Source organism: Anoplolepis gracilipes, chromosome 6, assembly GCF_047496725.1.
Source record: "Anoplolepis gracilipes chromosome 6, ASM4749672v1, whole genome shotgun sequence".
NCBI lineage: Eukaryota > Metazoa > Arthropoda > Insecta > Hymenoptera > Formicidae > Anoplolepis > Anoplolepis gracilipes.
In genome coordinates this window covers 4,381,274-4,405,977 of record NC_132975.1, presented here as the reverse complement: position 1 = coordinate 4,405,977, position 24,704 = coordinate 4,381,274, and the positions used below count along the sequence as shown (strand labels likewise).

The window sequence follows — 24,704 nt, the reverse complement described above, 5'->3', positions numbered from 1 at the left end:
TTTCGAGAGAAGTCGTTAGTTAGGTGACATTAGATCTTCGGCAGTTTGTTTATAATCTTCGTAAATAGCTGGTAAACATTCTGTGTCTGTTTGTAGATTTATGCTGTTTGTTTTTCGTTTAATGTGTAACATTTCCGATATCAGTCTTTTTGTATAAAAAGGCTCATTGTCCAGAATTTGTACTTTATCCCAGTCGAAGTCATGATTGTAAGTTAAGCGGTGGTCAGTGATAACAGATTTGTTATTATTGGGCCTGTTTATGTTGGTCTTGTGTTCGTTTATTCTGGTCTTTAATTTTCTGCCCGTTTGACCAACATATGATGTATTGCAGTTTAAACAATTAATTTTATAGATTACGTTTGTTTTCATGGGATTTGGGATCGGGTCTTTATGAGCCTTGATAAATTTATTGTTTTTGTTTATGCTGTAACAGGATAGTTTAACGTCAACATCTTTTAGAGCATTCTTTATTTGTTCCGTTACCGAATGTAAATACGGAATTGTAAAATATGAGTTATTTTTTGAGGCTGGGGATTCTCTATTAATTAATCTTTTATTAATTAAATATTTGATACGTTTGTTCATTGTTGTAAAAATGAAATCGATTGGATAGGAGTTATCTGTTAAATCTTTATAATAAATTTAAAAATCTTTTCTTGAAACATCGGATGTGATAATAAAAATACTCTGTCGGTTAAGCCTATTATTGTGCTTCGCTTTTGATTGATAGGATGCTGGGAGTGAAAATTTAGGTATCTACCAGAGAAGGTATTCTTGTGGTAGCAGTCAAATTTTAAACAGTTATTTTTTTAAATGAGCGTGAAGTCTAAAAAGTTTATTTTGTTTTGGTCATTGGTTTTAAGTGTGAATTGTACTCTGTTGTGAAATGAGTTAAATATGGTCACTATCAATAAATTTGGGAGGCACCAATATTAATATGTCGTCAACATATCTAACATAAATGGGGGGGGGGGGTAAAATTCAATAATGTTAATGCTTTTTCTTCTAAGTCTTGAAAGACTATATCGGCGATAATAGGAGAGAGAGGGGAGCCCATTGATGTACCAAATGTTTATCGGTAAATTTTATTGTTAAATGTGAAGAATGTCGAATTTAAGACTAAGTTTATTGCCATCAAAAATTCCGGTTCGGGGATGTCGCAATTCTGTGTAATCAAATGCCATCTTTTTGATATACTTTCTCTTGCTAGATTAATCGGAATGTTAGTGAACAGCGAAATCACATCTAGAGAGACTAATTCATAATCACTTTCAATATAAACATCTGAAAGATTATTCACTAGATCGAAACTGTTAGTAACGTGGCTCTTAGCTTTGGAAAAGCTGTCATACATGATTTTGTGTAACCAACTGGTTAAGTTATATAATGGACTATTAATGGACGAAAAAATTAATCTATATGGGATGTTGTTCTTATTTTAGGCAACCCGTATGCTCTCGGTAAGTTACCTTCACTAAACGACAGTTTCCGGTATTCAGTGGTTGAGATGTATTCATGTTTTCTCCACCTATGAAGTAACTCGTGAAGACTTGAAACCAGTTTATTAATTGAATTTTTGTTTAATAGAACGTAAGTCTCTTTATCAGATAACAATTCTTCGATTCTGTGGGTATATATGTCTTTATCTAGAGCCACTGTTACGTTATCCTTGTCATCTCTAGTAAGGATAAGGTTAGTGTTTACGTTTAGGAAATTATTAGTGATTGATTGTAAATTAATTAGTTTCCTATTTATTTCCTTATATGAAAAGGAAAATGTGGAAAGCGATTTGAGGATGGTCTGCGTTCGACTTCTCACTAACATCCTTTTCTCGGCGGGAACTTTTTTCAGGCTATTTTCAAAACTTTTGATAAATTCGACCGTTGTCTTGGCTCTCGAATTGAAGGGTACGCTAAAATTATTGCCTAATTGTAGGAAGCATTGTATCTCCTTTGGAATGTGTGTAGAAGACAAGTTCATAAACCAATTGTCTTTCAGTTCAAAGATATTGTTATGATTTAAATTGTCAAAGTTTGGTAAAATTTCAATCTTTATGTCGCTCTTTACATTGCTAAGAAGAAGTTTTTTTAACGAGTAAGAACAACAATCAGATTGGTCATAGGCCGATTTGTGTTGACATGTTGACGCATCGTATTGATAAAAATACCGAATAGGTTGGGTCCTTAATTTATATTCTTTTTGTTGTTTATTCAATAGATAATCGAATTTCTTATTAAGTCTTGATTTTTTGTTCTCTCATAAAATACAAATGTAGAGGTCGACTTTGAGAAGCAAAAAAAGGGGTGTAGACTGATATCGGTATGTATAAATAAATTAGGTGCGTAATCTCAAACATTTTCTTGTGTGCCAACCTAACAGAATCATACAAATCTTTGATTTCTAAGTGCATCACCTTCATGAGAAAATTCTTTTTAGAATGTGTAAAGCTGTTGTAGGATTTTTGATTGAAAAAAGTCATGTTGTTGTTCTTTATTAAGTTATGGCAATGCGGCGGAAGTATGTTTTGGTTAATGCATTTATGTAGGAAGTTAATTTTTAGCTTATTGTAAATAATCCGCTTGCGAAATTTAATCCACGACTTTAACGACTCTATCGCTATGGGACCGTATAACAATTTAACTTTGTCGAAGTACGACGAGTAAAAGGTACGCATTTTTTCGCCCGCGTTAATTTAATAAAATTAAGAATGAGCTCCTTAATATTACATATAAAGGATTTTAAATTTGTTATAAATATTTTAACAGATAACTCCTATCCAATCGATTTCATTTTCACAACAATGAACAAACGTATCAAATATTTAATTAATAAAAGATTAATTAATAGAGAATCCCCAGCCTCAAAAAATAACTCATTTTACAATTCCGTATTTACATTCGGTAAGGGAACAAATAAAGAATGCTCTAAAAGATGTTGACGTTAAACTATCCTGTTACAGCATAAACAAAAACAATAAATTTATCAAGGCTCATAAAGACCCGATCCCAAATCCCATGAAAACAAACGTAGTCTATAAAATTAATTGCTTAAACTGCAATACATCATATGTTGGTCAAACGAGCAGAAAATTAAAGACCAGAATAAACGAACACAAGACCAACATAAACAGGCCCAATAATAACAAATCTGTTATCACTGACCACCGCTTAACTTACAATCATGACTTCGACTGGGATAATGTACAAATTCTGGACAATGAGCCTTTTTATACAAAAAGACTGATATCGGAAATGTTACACATTAAACGACAAACAAACAGCATAAATCTACAAACAGACACAGAATGTTTACCAGCTATTTACGAAGATTATAAACAAACTGCCGAAGATCTAATGTCACCTAACTAACGACTTCTCTCGAAATGTATTTTTCGCCCTTGATCGCATTACCACCTGATCCTCCGTTATAGCTACACGCGAAATATCAGTGCGAGACAGTTTCCAAAAAAACACGTGTATGGTGAATCTACTTCCTGTAAGCATTTTTTCTAAGTTAAATCAAGTTTATAAATTATATAGATAAGGTAGTCGACGAACCATCAATTGTAACCAAATATTTATTGTATTTAATTTATTAATATAAAATTTATTTTCATCGATCTAACTGTACGCCTCGCGGTTTGGAAACCATCGAGAAATACTTAACGGGAATAATATGGGAGCCGTGAAAAAAAGAATCAAGCATTTTTGAAAAACAAACCATCACCCACTAAATCAGCTTTGAGATTAAGAACAAAAAATAGAATGTAGACACCATTTATACAGATGAAAGAACGTTAACCGGTTCATATAATATAATAATATAACAACCGATTTAATTATGTTAGTGTGCATGCGATATAATACACAGCGGATTAATATTATCGTGCGGCTCGATCACGCAATTGCGTATTGATTTTTTGATTACACTCTTCTTGCGTTTTTTCCACGCGATGCGTTCGAGACATTCGACTCCTAATTACACATAAATTACTCGTTTCTTTTTCATTGTTGCGCTGAAGAGGATCCGAAATTTGGATCAAAACGTACGCTTTCTAGATAACTATATCCGTTAATATATTCACCAATGTATCAATATCAATATACTATTTGACATATTACCTAAATTTGTAAAGTAAAAAAACCTATATTTTCAATTAAATCTCCTCGCTCCTATTGCCTCTTATTTATCTATTTATTATATGTAATATTAAGCTCATATTTAATTTTATAAAATATACATAACAATAATTATATATATATAATATTATATATAACATTAATTATATGTTTTAAGGTAAATTATTAATCAAAATTTTCTGTATAAATAATTGGAAAATATTTTTTAACGCCAATTATATATAAAATGAATATAAAAATAAAAGTAATTTACGTACTCTACTAAAAATATATTAGAAAAATATTGATAATTAAAAAAGTAAGAAAAAAATTATATTAATATTTTGTTTATTTTGTAGCAATGGATGATATATGGGAAGATTCTGATTTTCTTTTGCAATTTATACAATGGAGTACGTTGGTCATTAGATGGTAGAAAAGACAACGCCGAAGGTGATGGGTGAGACCGATAAATCAAAATCGGTTTTATCAAGGAGACTTTGAAAGATTATTTCAAGAGTTAAAAGATGATACTGTTACGTTTTTTCGATATACAAGAATGACAGTGGATACTTTTTACACATTACTGGAAATGATAGCTCCAAAACTCCAGAAACATAATTAGAGAGCTCTTTCTCCTGAATTACGTTTGTCTTTGACTCTTCGATACTTGACGACTGGGGATCAAATATTATCTGTAGCATTAGCATACTGTATCGGAAAATCTACAACATATAATATCATCAAAAAAACAACTAGAGCTATCGTGGAAGTTTTGTTTCATCAATTTGTTTCACCTCCTGTAGAAGCAGATTACAAGAGATTTAGTGCAGGATTTCTTGATAAATAGAATTTTCCAAATTGTGTAGGTGCAATTGATGGCAAACATTGCGTAATTCAAGCGCCTCCACGATCTGGTAGTTTATTTTTTTATTATAAAAAAACATTTAGTATGGTATTGATGGCTGCATGTGATTATAATTATAAATTTAGCTTAATAGATGTCGGAGCATACGGAAGTCAAAATGATACTGGTGTTTTTGAATCTCAGTTTGGAAAATTATTGAAAGAAGAAAGGTTGAATTTGCCAAAAGAAGCAGTAAAACTACCAGGGTATGATAAATCAACTAATTTTTTTTGTTGGAGATGATGCATTTCCTTTGTTAAAAAATTTAATGAAACCTTATCCAGGTACAAACTTAAATAAAAAGAAAAAAATTTTTAATTATAGATTATCTCGTGCACGACAAACGATCGAAAATGCTTTTGGAATCCTGGTATCGCGTTGGAGAGTTCTGCGTTAATCCATATGTATGCATCCTAAGACTGTTGACAAAATAATTTTGAGCACAGTATGCTTCTATAATTTCTTAAAAAGTATAGATGACCAACAAACTCCAATGAATAGATTTTACTGTCCTCCGAACTATGTTGATGGTGAAAATAACAATGAAGAAATAATAAATGGTGCTTGGTGAGAGATTAATGATATGTCTCTTCGAAATATGGTGCCAACTAATGCTCATCGAGCAACAATGGAAGCATATGCACAACGAAAAACATCAGCAAATTATTTTTTGACTCCAGCCAGAGAAATTCCTTGGCATCATGATTATGTACAAAGAGAACAAAATCGGGACGAAATTTAAATACAAGTGCAATGCACGCAAATCAAGAAATGACTTATTTTATAAAGATGTAATGTAATATGTATGTGTATATATTTGTTAAATATCTCATACAATGTTTGATGAAATACATATTAACTTGCATGTTAAGTACAATATTAATAATTCTATACTTAGGCAAATTAATGACTAGGATTATTTGCACGTACATTCCATATAACACATACTAGATAGATTTAAATAAACTATTAATATCAAAAGCAATTTACAAATGTTCCATATAAACTTATATTTAATGATAAATAAATTTAAAAAATAAAATTATTTTTATACATTTCTTTCAACATAAGTGTTCTCTCAATAAAAAAAATAATATTTTATAAAATAAAAATATTTATAATTTCTTATCACATTGTAATGATTTTATGGAACATTTCATATATGAAATCAATCATTAAGTACATTTTAAAAGAAATACGCTTAACGCTGCGCGAGTAGTCTTATTGTCAATAAAAATATCGCTAATCATAAAAAAAATGTAATTAACAAAATGCATAATAAATGTTTAGTAATGTATATATAATTTTTCGTCCGTTTTGACTTTTAGCGTTTTTGAATTTAGCAGATTTGATCGATCCAGGATCGATCAATGATTTATTTTTTTCAAAGAAATAGCTGTTATTGATCATTAATCAATTTCGTATCAATTAAACTTGCTATAATTTAAAACACTATACTGAAAATGGTTACATCAAGAAACATATATCGTACGCATTATTGAGAAATATAAGATTTAGAACCAAAATCATACATAGTTTGATTCGCTCATTTTCTATATTATTTAAAAAAATATATAATAAAGTTAACGCTATATAGCAATTCTCTTATATGTGAGAAAATAATCAACAAAATATTTATTAAATTTTTGATACGTATGTAAAATGTAAGAATAAGTAAAAAAAATGTTTTTTTCAATGACATTGTTTACACAAAAATGCTATAAAAAAATATATTATTTTGTATAAAATTTGAAAAATTTAACAAAAATTTGACAAACCATATCAATTCTCCGTAGTCCATAATATATCAATTATTCGTTTTTTCTCTTTTTTTTTTTTACGTAATTCTGCTGCTATGAAATCTGCAAATTTATCATCAACATCTTTGATGTTTTCAATTTTTAATTTTGCAACCAGATGAGGATTATTTATTTTATCAGATAGTTGAGTTGTCAACGTTAACAGAGTTTCTTCTATTTTCTCTGACTCTAACTTTCGCTGTTTCTTATAGACATAAAACATTTGTCACGGTTTGTATTAGTTTCAGCTAGTGATTTAGATCCATGTAAAGGTTCTATCGAAAATATGGATGGATTTCTTTCTATTGTTGCAGGTACTTCAAAAGCAGTGGATGTTGGTGTAGGTGTAGATGTACATGTTTGCTGAGGTGTTGATATAGGCTTCATAATATATGGATTTGTTGCACTAAATAATGAGTGTTGTTGATTTCCATTTAAAGAAACTACAGAATTAGGAGATGACATCCTTGCTGAAGTATTCTGTGAACTCTCTAAGCTTAGAATGTTTTGTGAGCAACTCGATATGTTTCTTTATCGTTTATTATTTGTTATGATAGATTGCTGTATGTGCTGCAATGAAAAATGTTTAATTTCAAGTCATGTTGTGATTGAGAATGCACAAAGAGCAATGTTAAATGGATTTTTAATTAAATTGATTGAATTATTTTCATTTTAAAACAGATGCGAGTCAATAACAAAATTGCATTACGAAATTGCATTACGAAATTGCATTAACTTACTTTCTTTTTGATATATGTTTTTCAAAAAACTTCATACTCTCATATAGTGGCCATACTACTCGATTTGATTTTCCACTCTCACTTTTTGCCTTATTTTGCCTTTGTTTTCTTTCCTTTGAATATCTTTCTCTTAACGAGTCCATCTAAGTTGACATTGGTTCACTTAAAAATTATAAAAATGTTAATTGAATCTTTAATTTATTAATCATTGCAATAAAAATATTCTGAATGTTAAAATCGATCTATCAAGTTGAAACTACTCTTATTATAAACAAGTTTCGGTTTCTCTCATAAAAAATTAGAAACAAGATTAGAAATACTGTTACTTTGATCAACATGAATAAAAAGAACTTCATTTTAGTAATAAAAAATTCAGTAAAAATTAAATAAAATATTTACATGGAAAAAAATATTTACCTGATAATTGCATTAGTTCTGCAATTTCAAGTCACGAATTTTCTTTCATTAATTGATCTCGATAATCTTTTAAAGTTTTGTCGTAAAGATGAGGCTAACTTTTGATTAAATCAATTAATAAGGTATCTTTTTCATAATTAATGGTTGCATCAAGTCCTTCACAATTTTTATCCTCTATAAATTCAGAGGACTTCAAAAAATTATCAGAACAATAAGTATTATGATCTCCCATTTTTTAATCAACAATCAGATGACATATATATGTATATCACTTTTTCTTTTTCTTTTTTTCATCATTGATCAGATAGAACATAGATGTGCCACAATCATATGACCACCATCTTACACATCTACAGATTTCGTGTACGTTTCTATTGATTGAAAAAATTTCTATTGATTGAAATTTTTCTTATGTTTAAGTTTTTACTAATTTTCTGTTTCTTTAGCATATTAAATCTAAAACGACTATCTGATTGGTTCTTGAGCTTATGTTATGTATTATGGCTATGTTTTATGGAAATCCGTGTGCTATAGCCTATACTCATGATTCTTTTCTAAACTCAATTGTGATTGGTTAATTTCTTAAGTCTTACGTCTTAAAGTCTCATTGTAGATTACGCTTTAGATTATATGTACAATCATAAAATCCGGTTTACAATAGGTTTACAATGAATTAAACTCTAAACCTAACTTAATAATTTACATTGATGTGCATTAATATTTTAATATTTTATAAAATTATAAAATCAAATTATGCCAAAAAAACGTTGATAAATGTATATTTCCAAAAAAGTGTTTAGTTCTTTAGTTACTGCATCGGAAAAAGTAATGCTACAAGCGAAGCAATTGAATTTTCTAATAAGGAAACCGTGGAGCAATCATTCTATCGAAAAATCATTGTTAAATTCTTTGAGGTATAATTATAAACAATAATCCCACTGTTGAGCCCTGTAGTTCCGATCGGTGGCCGATAGGAGGCGCCGTTGTCACTTGTCCAATTAATAATTTGTTAATTATTTATTAATAATGCTTTAAATCATAAATGTTACGGTAAAGTAATAAAGAGCAATCAAGGAGCAATCGTTTTATGCTGTTTTTAAATACGGAAAACTATTAGAAATATGTTTTTTGTAAAAGTTACTAGTTTTACATTTTTTGTAAATATTTTATAAAATATTTTATTTATGGATTAATAATGGAGCAATTACAAATTCTAAGGGAGCAAAGAAGAAGAAATTGTTTGAGCTATAATTTATTAAAAAATATAAACTTCCAGCGCCAACTTATTTCTGGTTTCATTTTTCAGGTACGCTGAAATTGTCAGAGTTGCGCTACTATATACTATACAGGGTGTCCCAGACTTACCGAATCACCTGTTAATGGTGGATTCCTGAGGTCATTTAGAGACGAAAATCCTAATACCAAAATGTCGAGGCTACAATAATTTTCAAATGGTAGGAGTTTAAAGTTGACCAATTAACATGACAAAACTTCACGCGCTCAGGCATGTCTCATATTAAAAGTGCCACCGCACTAAATTTAATTATCGACATTGAAATATTGATAAATTATGTATTTAATTTATTGTTAAGTTATTGTTATGTAGTAATTTATTGTTATTAAAGTAATTTTATAAATTTATCTCCTTCATGTGCGGTTAATAAATTTCGGTATTAGAATATCTCCGCAATGACAGAAAATCCTTGTAATTCCGCGCGCAACATCGACATTGAATTTAATTGGGTGGTTATGAGGATTTTCTGTCATTGCGAAGATATTCTAATACCGAAATTTATAAACCGCACATGAAGGAGATAAATTTATAAAATTATTTTAATAATAATAAATTACACATAACAATAACTTAACAATAAATTAAATACATAATTTATCAATATTTCAATGTTGATAATTAAATTTAGTGCGGTGGCACTTTTAATATGAGACGTGCCTGAGCGCGCGAAGTTTTGTCATGTTAATTGGTCAACTTTAAACTCCTACCATTTGAAAATTATTGTAGCCTCGAAATTTGGTATTAGGATTTTCGTCTTTAAATGACCTCAGGAATCCACCATTAACAGGTGATTCGGTAAGTCTGGGATCACTCTGTATACTGTGTTTTAGATCAGTAGGGCGCACGCACACCAACATAGGAGGATGGAAATGACTGTCAAAGGAGTCGCTTCGTAGCCGCGGAACACGTAGCTCCGTAAAGTTAGCCGAACCACTTTGATTTTTTTATAATTAAAATTAACTAATTGTTTGGAAATCGTGTGGAGATGATCGGAAGTCTAATTAAAACGTCTGAAGGTTCATCGTTTTTTTTTAATTAAATAATTAAAATTTCGATGTAAAGTTTGCCAAACATTTTTATTTTTCGCCCAATCGAGTTAAACAAGAATTTATTCGATGCAGAATCGTTAGGTGGTCACGAATAAATTCTTTACAACGTTTGGAGGTCCATAGTTTATCCGAAAAATAAAAAAAATCATGTGCGGTAAAATTCCAAATTCTTTTAAGGCTGATTCACGCTTTGGCAGAAAAACAGAAAGCAAACAGCAAAAGCCAATCAAAACTCGCGTTGGCAATTGGCTGTTGAGTAAAGAATTTCTAATGTTTTTATATGATAATATGATTGCGATCCAGCAGACACGTCAGATGTTTCAAAATATTTGATTGATCAATCAAAATCCCCCTCGTGGGCACACCTTGACGTGGTGAGGGGGCCTAGTAACCGAAAGGTGAAGCCAACGTGCCCAAACAGCATTGCCACGAGTCGGTGTCAGCTTGCTGAACGAATGGCTCTTATGTGGCAAGCGCACTTCGTGCGTTGTTCAGACGGTCTACGGCCGTCCCCCCCGTTTTTTTTTTTTTTTTTTTCCCTCCTAATTTCATGCGGGTGCTCCCGCGGGATGAGGGTGCGGAGCGGTGGGTGCTCCTGCCGTGAAGCGTCCCTCAGTGGGGAAAAGTGGGAGCCGGTCGGGACCCTCGCCCGAAGGACTGGATGGGTGACTCAGTCACCCGCTGGGCCAGAGGCGGGGACCACCCCGATCCCAGTGACTCCCACGTGTGAGTGTGTGTGTGCGTGTGATTAATTTTCCATTTATTTTCAGGAACTTTATTTTCAGGTACAATCGGGTTTTGGATGTTGCCGTCTGTGGCTTCGTCGGCTAGGGCGGTCGTTAGGTCGTCGTTGTCGTCGCGGTCGCTTTCGTCGAGGTCGGGTCCGCATAACGTCTAAAGACTAAGGTGTTAGGAACCGTGCTTAGGGTCTGCATGATCGCGTAGACGAAAAATGTCGCGGTCGCGAACGGTCCGTCCCGGGGTACCTGCCGTCCTCCCGGTGTATCTAGGCTTGGCGGCGTAAAGGTGGCTCTACGTCGCTCGACCACCCCTTCCACCGTACTCGTGGGAATCACAATGAAATTCAATAAAATCTTTGACGTGGTGAGGAGTGCCCGCCTGGCCGACCGCTTCCGGTCTGGCGCGGCCGCGAGTAGGGAAGCGCGGGGTGTCTCCGTCGTTGAGTCGCGGGTCTGCTCGACCGCGTGCTCGGTGGCGGCCTCCGCCTCCTCGAGAGCGCCTCACCGAGCTGTGCGCGGGCGGGCCCGTGACACAATACGCGATGGCGCACAGCCCCGAGATTGCGGCCTTCCTGCCGCTAGAACCGCGTTAGTTAATCGCGAAGCAACCGGGATTAGAGCCGCGTACGTCGTATTAGAGCGATGTTGCATTACTACGATTAGGTCGGCGTCGGTCAATTTAGCGCGAGAATCGGAGACCGGCGTCAAACAAATAGCGCGCGAGATAGAAAAGCCCGCGATTAGGCCCGCGATTAGACCCGCGCTTAGATCCGCGAACATTGCGACAACGGTGCGAAAGACGGTTAGATTCGCGGACCCAACCCCACCCCACACAGCGAGTGGCCCGGCGCCACAGGAATTAGGTAGGATAAACTCTAGCTTAGGTAGTGCGTCCACGGGTGTTAGGATGCTGCAGCTGAACATGCGATGTTCGGCTGTAGTAACGGGTGAGGTACGTCAACTCGTAGTCGAAAAGCGACTTGACGTCTTAGTATTGCAGGAACCACACGTCGGGAAACAAGGTTCGGGTTACAAAGTCGTAGGATTAGGCATAGGGATGAGGGTTGCCGCAGTGCGCTCACAACGTCCGTGGGCAGCAGTGGTAATCTGCAATCCCAATTTAGATACGGTTTTCGTCTCGCAGCTTAGCACTACGCATTGTGTCTGCGTGGAAGTGCGGGCCCCCAGCTTCTCCTTCTACGTTGTCTCGTGCTACTTCCAGTACAGCGACGAGATTGAGAAGCACTTCAGCCACCTCGAAACGGTGCTTCGTTCACTGAGGGGGGAGAGACTTATTATAGGTGTAGACGCCAATGCTCGATCGTCACTCTGGGGTCCCCAAGAGACAGACGATAGAGGTGCCAGATTCGAGGACCTCATCAGGGCATTTGGCTTGTCAGTGGTCAACGATGCTGGACAGCCGCCCACCTTTTGGACGACAAGGGGTTCGTCATTCATCGACGTAACCCTGACGTCGCCCTCCATGAACAAGTTCATCTGTGACTGGAAGGTAAGGTGTGACTGGACCACCAGTGACCACAGGGCTGTGGACATAAGATTGAGATTGCCGAAAGAGTCAGGTGCCGATCAGGGCGCTGGGAACACGAGGTTCGACACAAGTCGGGCCGACTGGGAACGGTTCTCTGTCACCCTGACAGATCTTTCAAGACCGCAACTGGAGGCTATCGATCTGTGCTCCGCAATAGAAGTAGAGAAAATGGCAGAAACGCTCACAGTGGTGCTCACGGAGACCTGTGCTGCATCAATGCCCAGAAAGCGCAAATTTAGGAAGTCCAACCCGTGGTGGACTAAAAAACTAACGATAGTTAAGAAACAGGTATATAGGTTGCGCCGTGCCCTTCAGGGAGGGCGAGAGGACCCTACTTACCTCCGGGTGCTGCTGGAGTATCGTTCTTCACAAAGGCAGTACTGTAGGGGGGTGAAACGGGCGAAACTCGCAAGCTGGCGGAAGTTCGTCACATCGCACGGCAACCGGGAGCCCTGGGGCTTCGTTTACAAGCAACAGGCGAGCAAACTGCAGGTTGAGAGGGTGCTAAGCACACTCCGGTGTGGTGAATATTCCACAAAGTCACTAGGGGAGACCGCTAGTTACCTCCTGGATGTGCACATCCCAGATGACCAGGAGATAGAAGACACGCTCGAACAGCGTGAAATTAGAAACGCGTGTAGAGTTGCCCCCGATACAGCCGACGCCTCTCTCTTCACGGAGGCAGAAATGGCCCGCGCGGTAAAAACTTTTAAAAATAATAAAGCTCCGGGTTTAGACTTAGTCGAGGTCGCCGTACTCAAGGCGGCCTGTAAAATAATCCCCGGTCAGTTAGTTAGGCTTTTCAACGGGTGTCTCAAGTGGGGCGTCTTTCCTTCTGGAAGGAGGGTTCACTCCGAATCCTGCTGAAAGGCGAAGACAAGGACGAGAGAGACCCGAAATCCTACAGACCCATTTGTCTCCTCTCCGTAGTAGGAAAACTTTTCGAGAAGCTTATAAAAGCTCGTCTGCTAGACACGTCACTGGCACCGGGGAAGGTCTCCGATCGGCAATTCGGGTTCATGCCCGGAAGGTCGACGGAGGAAGCTGTCGTGGAGTTGCGACGGATGGTCTCTGCCTCCAAAAGGAGGTACGCCATTGCGCTTCTCTTTGACATTTCCGGGGCTTTTGACAATGTCTGGTGGCCCCTTGTGTTAGATAGCCTTAAGAAACGGGATTGTCCGCGTAATATCTTTGAAGTACTCCGGAGTTACTTCAGCGACCGAAGTGTAAAAATTTCTCTTAGCTCCGCGGAAGTGTCCAAGCGGGCCGAGAGGGGGTGCCCTCAGGGTTCCGTTCTGGGCCCGGCCTACTGGAACCTCATGTTTGATGGCCTATTGAAAGTACTGGAAGACGTGATTCCAGATAAATTCGCCGCGTACGCGGACGACCTCGTGGTCGTCATAAACGGAAACTCGCGAAGGGAGCTCGAGACAGAAGGCCAACGTGTAGTTAACATAATAACAGAATGGTGTAGGTCCGCGAAACTTCAGATTTCCGAGCGTAAAACTGAAGCCATCATTCTGAAATCTGACGCGATCGCGAGAAACCCGATAGGCAGACGAGGAGGAGCACGACCGGATGGGAAGAGAAAAACAAGTAAGAAAACCGTCGACTTTGAGAACAGACCGCCAATCATTAAAATCGGTGAAACGAAAATAGGATTTAAGCGAACGGTTAGGTATCTTGGCGTCTATTTGGATAGGAATTTAAAGGTCAGATCGCACTGCGAATACTTAAACAGCAAAGTCGGGCCGCTGTTCGAGAAGTTAGGTAGAGTAGCGAGAGCCCATTGGGGCCTGCGTTTTAGGACACTCTCCACAATCTACCGGGGCGTGTTCGCACCGACAGTGGCTTATGCCGCTGCGGGGTGGGCCGACCTGTGTACGGAGAGAGATATTAGAATTCTGAGAGCCTTGCAGCGTCGAGTCTTAATTTCAATGACTGGCGCATACCGCACGGCCTCGTGAGAGTCGCTTTGCGTCGTCGGAGGAGCGACTCCTGTAGATATAGTTCTTCGCGAAGGTGCCGCGCGTTATAACGTTAGGTCGGGAAAAGACGCCAAGATCGGTAATATTGAGATCCCCGCCGGAACCGAAAGAAAAACCGCGATTGTAGGGATTAAAAACGAGGCGATAAATATGTGGCAGACCCAATGGAACTCTTCAAACAAGGGTCGTACCACGTTCGCCTTCTTTAGGGACGTGCGAGATAGAATAGCTGCGCGTTCGCTAGAAATAAATCATTGGAGCACACAGGTTCTCACTGGTCACGGAGACTTTAGGGAAAGACTCGCGTCGTTAGGTCTCGTGGAAAGTGACGTGTGCATTTGCGGAGGTGGAATTGATTCAGTCCAGCACTTCTTGCTGGAATGTCCCCTCTTTGACGCGCAGAGAGAGATACTGCGAAGCGTCGTACCGGAAGGTGAATGGCAGTGGCCGGATGTGGCACGCTTCTTCGTGTCAAACCCAGAGGCCCTTTCCGTATTCACCGATTTTTGCCGAGAATCCCTCTGGCTGAAGGGATACGAAACGTAGAGTATACATTAGGTAGGCGTGTTGTTCAACCGAAGAGGTCGGAGCCTTCGGGTATGGGGGTGTGACCCCGTAATCTTCTCGGGACAACCACGCTCTCGAGCAGCGTTCGCGTCGCGTTAGATAAAATTAGGTAGGACTCCATTTACCTTAATACGCCCACCTATCCCACCATTCCCTTCGACAGGGTCAGAAGCGTTCATCCAGGTCGGGATGCAAATGGACAGGCCTCCCCGTGGTCCCCGTGGGCACGACGGATAAGATAGCGGGGTGAAGGAGTCGGATAGTGGCGAATGCCAGCCGGCGGAGTCTATGTCACCCTAAGGAAGGAAGGATGGGCTTATTCGTCGTGGCCAAACTGTCCATCCTGCACACACGAACCAGCAGGCGCTACTGGATTTTTCCATCGCCCGTCTCGGGGCGGTTCCGATAGACAGTGGATGTAAAAATGTGGCGTATGCCTGAAAGGGCGAGGTAGCACGGGCCTTTCCCACTCGTGGGAACGGCTCACACATTAACTGATCAATCAAAATAAATTAAGTAAAGATTTCTTTAACCTGATTGGTTAATGCAGTACTTTTTAAAGCATCTGTAGCAATTTTTCGACTACAGTTTATATGTCATGCACACACTCTTGCATAACGCATAATGGGTCATCTACAATGGTCGTAGAACGTAAGGTCGCAAGCAAATTGACCAATGACAGTCAAGCATTTTCGAAAATGCAGAGTGTGTATGACATATAAGCCGTAGTCGAAAAATTGCTACAGATACTTTAAAAAGTACTGCAACCAATCAGGTTAAAGAAATCTTTACTCAATTTATTTTGATTGATCAATCAAATATTTTGAAACATCTGATGTGTCTGCTGGATCGCAATCATATTATCATATAAAAACATTAAAAATTCTTTACTCAACAGCTAATTGCCAACGCGAGTTTTGATTGGCTTTTGCTGTCTGCTTTCTGTTTTTCTGCCAAAGTGTGAATCAGCTTTAAAAGAATTTGGAATTTTACCGCACATGATTTTTTTCATTTTTCGGGTAAACTATGGATGACCAAACGTTGTAAAGAATTTATTCGTGATGACCTAACGATTCTGCATCGAATGAGCTCTTGTTTAACTCGATTGGACGAAAAATAAAAATGTTCGGCTAACTTTATTTCGAAATTTTAATTATTTAATTAAAAAAAAAACGATGAACGACCAAACGTTTTAATTAGACTTCCGATCATCTCCACACGATTTCCAAACGATTAGTTAATTTTAATTATAAAAAGATCAAAGTGGTTCGGCTAACTTTACGGAGCTGGAACACGTTGTGTGAACTAGTGAGATATTAATCAAAATATAAGATAAAGTGTAAAAAGATATATATCCACGAATACTATATTCGTCATTACCTAGTCAACGCCAGAATCTTTTATATTGGATTATTACTATCAAACCCACGCCTGCAAGATAGTGCATTACACTCTTTGTGAGGCATCCCATTTAAGATCTCGCCATTTTGACCACTTACTTTCCTTACCAAAGTTAATCCAGCAAACTCAATATGTCAATACAAAACCCTGGGAGACCACAAACTTTTGGCCAAAAAATTTCTAACCATCAAAGGTCAACTTTTTCCAAATAAGTGAATCTGAAACTCAAAGTGCCGTAGAAAAGTTGAAATCTATTTTCACCACATTTTCCCCCTTTCTCTCCTTCCCTGATCACATAGACAATGACTATGAAGAAATAGACTACAACTTTGATTTCAACAAGGAAAATATTCCCTTCGTTCCTTCTGATAACATTATATCTTCTTCAAAAAGTTGTAGCAACACATCTAATACTAATATCACTAACTACATTCACTCTGAGGTCCATTCAAATTGTCCTCCCCCTACAGCCACGCAACCTAAACCTAAATCCAAATCAGTTACAAAAGATCGCTGTATATAAAAAAAGTCCCACTAGTCACATCTACCAAAAAAAATGTCGCTTGATTCTACCGCTAAAAGGAAAGTAACCCAAGACACTACAGGTACTTCCTCCCAACATTAAATTTCAAAAAAAGTAAAAGATAAAAGATCCTAAACACACTTTCGACAATAATAAGTACGACAGTACTTCACAAGGGCCTTATGACGTCATTGTACAATCCCAAGAGGGAATACCCTCCTCTATCGACCCCCTCGTCATAGGCCAATTATTTACCTTATAAAAAACCTCTTTAAAAAAAAAAACATTCTTGAAATAAAAAAAAATTGGCTTTTCTAAAGTCAATGTACGATTTAAGAACAGGAAAGACGCAAACAATCTTATTAATAACCTATTTTAAAATTAAAGAAATACAATATTTACATTCCTTTTTTCAAGATTCTCAGAAAAGGAATTATTTGAAATGTCTCTCTAAACATTTCTGAAGACAAAATCTTGAACTTCATTGAAAGTCCTATACTTTACTCCTCAGCAATACATCTCAATAGAAGAGTGAGACCTATCGCAACCTCAGAAGTTACAGAAGGTAATAATCAATCAACGCTCACTCCTTCAAAAACTATTACGTTGACATTTAGAGATTAATCATTACCTAAAATATCCTATTATATAGGGTAAGTTATACAGTCGACCGTTTGTTTCTAAAATCTCCCTATGTTACTCTTGTTTCCGTTATGGACACCTAAAGAACCAGTGCTAAAGTCATCCTCGCTGTGGAGTCTGCGGTGAAAGATCTCATTCTGATGATGAAACCTACCCCAAGAAAAATCATCCAATAATCTTAATCAATTGTCATGGGCCCCACAGAGTCACCAGTCTAGACTGTCTGGAATATCACATCCATAAAAAATCAAAGAATTAGCAGCCTACCAGAATATTCTTCTTGACAAAGAAAAACAAATTATCAGAGGTACCACTCGCAAACAGCCTTCAATCCCGTTGCAAATTATAGTGAGTTCCCATTCCTACAACAAAAATCTTCATATTCAAATCCTTTCTCCTCCTCTTTCCCCACCTATTTCCCCTCTTTATACTTCTTCGCAAACGCCTCTAAACTGCTCCTTTGCAGAGACAGTATCTGGCATCTCTAATTTAAAACATAAACAACATCCCTTTTATTTCTCTTCTCCCCGCTCTTTACTCAACCCAGATATTTGTCCCAACCCCTCTAATTATTCCTCATCTTCATCTTATAAACAAAACCAAAACCAAAATCTCACATGTCAGGAAATTACTCCATCCACTATCCTCATCAACAAAATCATAGATGGAAAAAAAATTCCTCGTCTAAACAAACTAACATTGTAACTTTACCTCCTTCGTCCCTTTTCATAGCTCCTAACGGAAAATAGCCGCTATCATCTTTTCAAGGAGTGACGTCCGACCTTCATTCACCCTTCTTTTCTTCACCTCCACTTTCCCCTAATCTTGACTCTAACCCCTCTTTTAACTTTAATCAATTCTCCCAACTCCTTGATTTAATTAACTCCGCAACAAATTTGCTCCGTTACTAAAGATCCTAGGAATTTATGACATATCCATCCAGTTAATCAGCTATTGAAATTATACAATGACAACTCACAAATAACCTCAAATCCTAGGCCTTAATTAATAATTCTCAAGATCCAAATAACACTCTCCTCAATAGCTCTCTTAAAATTCTACAGTGGAACATTCTGTAAATAACAAAACAAATAAAATCAGAATTCTCTCACAAGAACTTGACATCATGTTATTATCGGAAACTTAACTCTCCCTAAATTCATCATTTCAACTCCCATACTTTAACACACTTAGATTAGATTCAATTAATAAAAATTCGGATGGTATACTAACAGCAATACACAATTCTATCTTTTATTCACTTCTTAGATAGCTTTTGCTTCCCCCGAAAACTTGATACAATAACCAACATACTCAATAAGCAAACTTTATTTCCACTATGTATAAGATGAGAAAAAAGGACAGAAAACCCCGATTCATGTTATCTTTGTCTAGGCGGCAATGGCGGCCTGGTGCGCATCCAGTTAGGATATAGTTCGATGGTAAATACAGACGGCCTTGATCCCAGGTATATAATTTAAAACAAATATCAAAATAGTCAGTATGTATTAAGACCGAATCGGCAAAACAACAAAAATAAATATCTAAAATAACTAAAAGAATTCGTTATAATATTTTTAAACCTGAAAATTCTTATACATTAAAATCTCACTCTCTCTCTCTCTCTCTCTCCTTACATCTAACATCGTTCCTTCTACTATTGTTTCTGACACAATAATATCTATCTGCTCTCCTTCAAATCTTAACAACTGCTTTCCTTCATTAAGTTCATTTTTTAAACACTACACGTGCAAAATCTTTGATAATTCTTTCACATTAAACGAACCAAAGTCCGTTCTATATAATCTCAAGACCCGCTCTTCTCCAGGACTAGACCAAATTGATAACTTTGTTCTCTCAAAGCTCCCTGAAAATGACCACATCCTTCTCCTAGAAATTTTAAATGAGCTTCTTGAAACAGGCCTCTTTCCTACGATGTGACACCACTCCTTAGTCTTCCTAATACCAAAAAGCTCTCACGGAAAATATCGATCCATCTCACTAACCTCCTGCTTACTCAAGGTCCTAGAAAAACTAATATTCACTAGGCTTGAAAATGGTGGTTTGAAAATTCTCACATCCTGCCCAATTCCCAATTTTCGAAAAAGAAAATCTTATCAAGATAATATAGGCATACTACTATCAAAAATATACTGCGGTTTTGCTGCTAGGCAAACTATCGCCTGCCTCTTTTTAGATATTCAAGGAGAGTTCGATAACATTAACCCGAATATTCTGGTTAGTGACCTCGTGAAAATAGGCCTGTCTCCAAAAATCTATTTCTTTGTCAGAAATTTAATATATTATGGAGATATTCAACTTGTAATAAACGGTGAACTTTCCAAAACTTACAGTTCCAGAAAGGGCGCCCCTCAAGGCTCAATTTTGAGCCCCTTACTCTTCAACATCTCTCAAAAAATCATTAATTCGTCACTAACAGATGTCAAATCATCCAATTTGCAATGATATCGTTATCTTTTCTAGATCCTCTAATCTTACTACTTCTCTTAAGGCTCCTGAGTAGTACTCGCCGCGAAACTTCGATGTCGACGGTGGCGACATATAGTTCTGTCTCTTTCCTTCTTTTGGGAAATATGTCAGAAGCGAGAAATGACAACCCAATTTATGTTGCAACCTACGTCGTAATTATTTGCTTTTTACTAGTGTTGTGATGTGCAACGTATTTATGAAACTTGTGAAAATGTACGGCTGCCAAGCTGTGTAGGAATAAACTGTGTAAAGTAACATTTTCCTCTCCTTTTGACAGCTCTCAAATCGCGTGTTTTTCCGCATTTCAAGGGTTCATTTCGGACTCAATTTACAGTTATTTATCAATTGTCAGGAGAAAGGATTACAGCCGTACATTTTTACAGGTGTGCTGAAGAGATTGGTAGTATTATTTCGTTAAAATATGTTTTTATTTACATGTCAGTTGCAATATAAATCAGGATGTCATTTCTCGCTATTTCTCGCTTGTGACGTCACGATTTCAATATGGCCGCGGTGACTACTCAGGAGCCTTAAACTCTTAGAAAAGTCAGCGAATAATCTATCAACATACAATTCTAAAGGATTAACGGTCGCCCCCTCTAAATCGTCTCTAGTAATATACACAAAAAAGAGACTCGACCTTAATGACTATTCCATACAAATTCATGGAGAAAAAATAAATTCAACTTCCTCGCATAAATTTTTTGGAGTTCTTCTCGACACTCAATTAAGCTCAAAGGAATAAATCAATGCTCTCGTCTATAAATGTAATAAATTAATTAATATCATAAAGTCCTTAAGAGGTATCTGGTGGGGTTCCGACCCTCAATTATTATTGTGCATCTATAAAGCTCTCATTCGATGTTCAATTGAATATAGCTGCATTTCCTTACCTTTTAACAAGTCACTCATCGAAAAATTAGAAAAAATACAACGCAGAGCTCTGCACTACTGTTTAGACTTAAGAAACTCTACTCCAACGAACATTATTTATGTGGAAGCCTGTATCAGTCCTCTCAGGCAAAGATACCTATTTCTCGCATCAAAATTCATAATAAAATTTGACTTTCTCTCAAAATTCTCTAATAGATAAGCTTCACGATTTGCGAATTACCCTCATTAAATATGATCGCTTCAGTGTCTCCGACAGAGTTTCTCTTGTACATATAAAACTTTTCTTTTAATCAAAAAATTTCGCTCTCAAATCGCAGTCTTCCACAAACTTCCCATTCATTTATTTCCATTTGAATCTTCTATATTCCATCCCAATACTTATATTACCCCCTTACCCATTGTGGGTAAAATTAGAGAGTTGCAAAATCCTTAGCCCTTCTTTCTAGAAGAATTTTTACAATTCATATTAAATAAAACAATCTTTTATACTGATGCATCTAAATCTCCGACTTCTGATTATATCGGCTTTGCTTTCCACTCTCCTGTCTTACCTGTTCAAAGAAAATTCAAGATTAATATTAATGCCTCTATCTTTATTGGAGAATGCCTTGCAGTCATTACTTGTATTGACTATATTATTTCAAACATAAAGTCTGCATCGATATTTACAGATTCGAAAAGCTTAGTCCAAACGATCACCTCTAAATCCATTTCAAAAGACTTTAATTATCTTGACAATAAAAGAAAAATTAAAACAAGCCAATGATCTTAATTTCAAAATTACAATTATTTGAATCCCCTCCCACTAGGGAATTACAAGGAACAAAAAGGCCGGCACACTAGCAAAAAGTGCTACAAGAAGCGGCGAATCATCCTCTTACCTACTTCCCCACACTGATATATATGAACTCGTTTTCAAAAAATTTACTAAAAATATCAAAACTCTTCTTATATCCCTAACTTCCTCCAAAGGCGCTCAATATTTCATAAATTTTCCTTGCTTCTCCAACAAACCTTGGTTTCATAATTTAAAACTCAATAGATCATGCATTGTTACATCTTGCAGAATCAAATCAGGCCATTACAACTTAAATTCAAGCTTATTCCGATTTAGCCAACTCTCCGAGTTGTGACTGTGGGGAACCCTTGCAAAATATCAACCACATACTATGGCACTGCCCACTACACCATCAAGAAAGAACTTCTCTTCTCCACTCTATATAGAAAAAACTGAAACCACCGCCGTATGATATTTATAAAATACTCGAGAATCCATCTCCCCACATTATTTCCCCTACCCTATTCATTCCTTATTAAGCACAATCTTTCAATATAAAATTCCCCTGAAACTATAAAACTAGACTTAATCTAACAGCTTAGCTTCGTAAAGTTAGTTGAACCACTTTGATTTTTTTATAATTAAAATTAACTAATCGTTTGGCGATCGTTTGGTGATGATTGGTCGTCCAATTAAAACCTTTGGTCGTTCATCGTTTTTTTAAATTAAATAATTAAAATTTCGAAATAAAGTTAGCCGAACATTTTTATTTTTCGTCCAATCGAGTTAAACAAGAGCTCATTCGATGCAGAATCGTTAGATCATCACGAATAAATTCTTTACAACGTTTGGTGGTCCATAGTTTATCCGAAAAATGAAAAAAATCATGTGCGGTAAAATGACGACGATGACTGTAAAATTAGCCGGATCAATATATTATTTATTAAGCAATTTTGTTCAAATTGGTCTTACATGAGAGAAAATCGTTTGGTGGTGATTAGTCCAATTAAAACGTTTGGTGCTTAATTATTAGATTATCACGATTCCAAATTCTTTTAAGGCTGATTCACACTTTGGCAGAAAAGTAAAAGCCAATCAAAACTCGCGTTGGTAGTAAGTTTACTAGATAATAAACTTGGTGTTAATAAACTTTCAATCAACGCGAGTTTTGATTGGCTTTTGCTTGTCTGCTTTCTGCTTTTCGATAAATATGAAGATGAGCGGTCCTTCTCACCGATTTTATTGAAAATTTTTTTAGTAACAGATTTTGCCTCGAAACGAACAAATCTGGCAGAAAAAATCGTCGTTCTGCCACGCGAAGCGAGACATAAATTTTTTAAGATTATCACTTTTGAGGCTATAAAACCTGTCATTCGGGCGACGTACAGTGACATGGACGTGCGCTACGGTCACGCGCGCAGGCGTTTTAGTAACTTACACAAAATTTTAAATAAATCCTTTTTAATTTTAATAAATCCTTTTTATGTTGCTATGCAAATTGCATAGCAACATAAAAAATATTTACTAAACAAAGTAAAGTGAAGTGAACATATAGAAGTCTTACTACACCGCTATGTATTGAATTAAAATGATTTATTTTTATTCTTTATCGAAAAAATCGCTCTTTAGCACTAAAGAATTGATGTTACTGATAACGAATATATAATTATAACTATACATATTTTAGCCATATGCAGAAAACAAAACTGCAATTCACCTTCAGCCGACAGAGCTTTTATGTCTTATGCCAACTTACTTTATTTCACTCCCCTCGTTTCCCCCACTTAATCACATATAGACAGAGAAAGTATTACTCCATCTATTGCTCTCTCACTCTTGTGTCAGCGTGCGTTTCTCTTACGGCTGGCGCAGTCTATTATATAAGATGTGGTCTACAGTAGAGTCGTAAATCGTAAGTTGTACGAAATTAATTAATTTAATTCGATTATTCTTCTCTAAATTTAACTATAATTAGTTAATTTCTTACGACAGATGGCAATTCGTTACAAAATGCTATTTTCAGTCGAAACAAGCAGTTGCGGTTGCTAAAGAAAAGTTAGAAGACAACTACAATAGAGTCTACAATAATTCATAATAAATTAACCAATCATAGTTTTTAGAGAATAATCAAATTGATTAATTTCATACGATTTAGTAATATCTTAGTTCCTCTCTATTTACGCTCTTTCTCAATCTTATGGATATGTCCGTATAATCGTATTCAATTTATCTTTAAATAATCTTATGCAGAATTATACTTTTATATATGTATACAAGGTGTCCCAGACCATTCGTACACCCCTTTTATCTCGGAAACCGAGCGTTTTAGAGAAAAATGTTTCAGACAAAAGTTGCATGATTTCGAGGGATACATAAGATGGTGTCATTGGTTTGACCTTGAATTTTCATTTGAAGGTCACGTCAATTTTTTTAAATGGAACACCCTATATATTATTGCATATTCTTGTAACTTATCTCGAGAGCTTTCCGAAACACTATAATAAAATGTTTTCATTAAATACTTTTCGAGTTATAAGGGTTCAAAGTTGCAGTATTTTGACATAAAATGCAAGATATCTCGCAAAATATTTATTTCTCGATTATTTTGCCCTAATACTTTTATACACAGAATAATGAGACAAATCAATTGGCGTAATTAAAAAAACACATAATTATGCTAAAGTAAAAATGTGTAATTGCTAGTTACAAATTCAGATTTTTTCTTAAAGATAACTATGTGTTTTCTTTACACCGAAAAGTACTTCACAAAAAGTACTTCACAAAAAAAACATTTGATTACAGTGTTTT

At 36.3% G+C, this 24,704-nt stretch overlaps 1 protein-coding gene across 10 annotated transcripts in view; it reads right to left on the bottom strand.

The window, feature by feature from the left end:
• The window catches only part of LOC140667171 (bifunctional 3'-phosphoadenosine 5'-phosphosulfate synthase-like), a 52,534-nt gene that overhangs the window by 22,459 nt on the left and 5,371 nt on the right, over positions 1-24,704 (bottom strand). The window contains exons 6-8 of one of the 10 annotated variants that reach the window (XR_012046969.1): positions 7,982-8,352; positions 7,565-7,726; positions 6,867-7,394 (exon numbers count right to left, since the gene is read on the bottom strand). The exons of 5 other annotated variants lie outside the window; for them this stretch is intronic. Coding sequence is in view for 1 of the 5 variants with exons in the window: in XM_072894928.1 (XP_072751029.1) it covers positions 23,754-23,788 (35 nt within the window). In the remaining 4 variants the exon portion in view is untranslated. Of the gene's footprint in view, positions 1-4,375; positions 4,844-6,866; positions 7,395-7,564; positions 7,727-7,981; positions 8,353-10,412; positions 23,789-24,704 lie in introns of those variants that run through there. 4 more of the 10 variants (XR_012046968.1, XR_012046966.1, XR_012046967.1 and 1 more) reach the window with 4 other exon arrangements.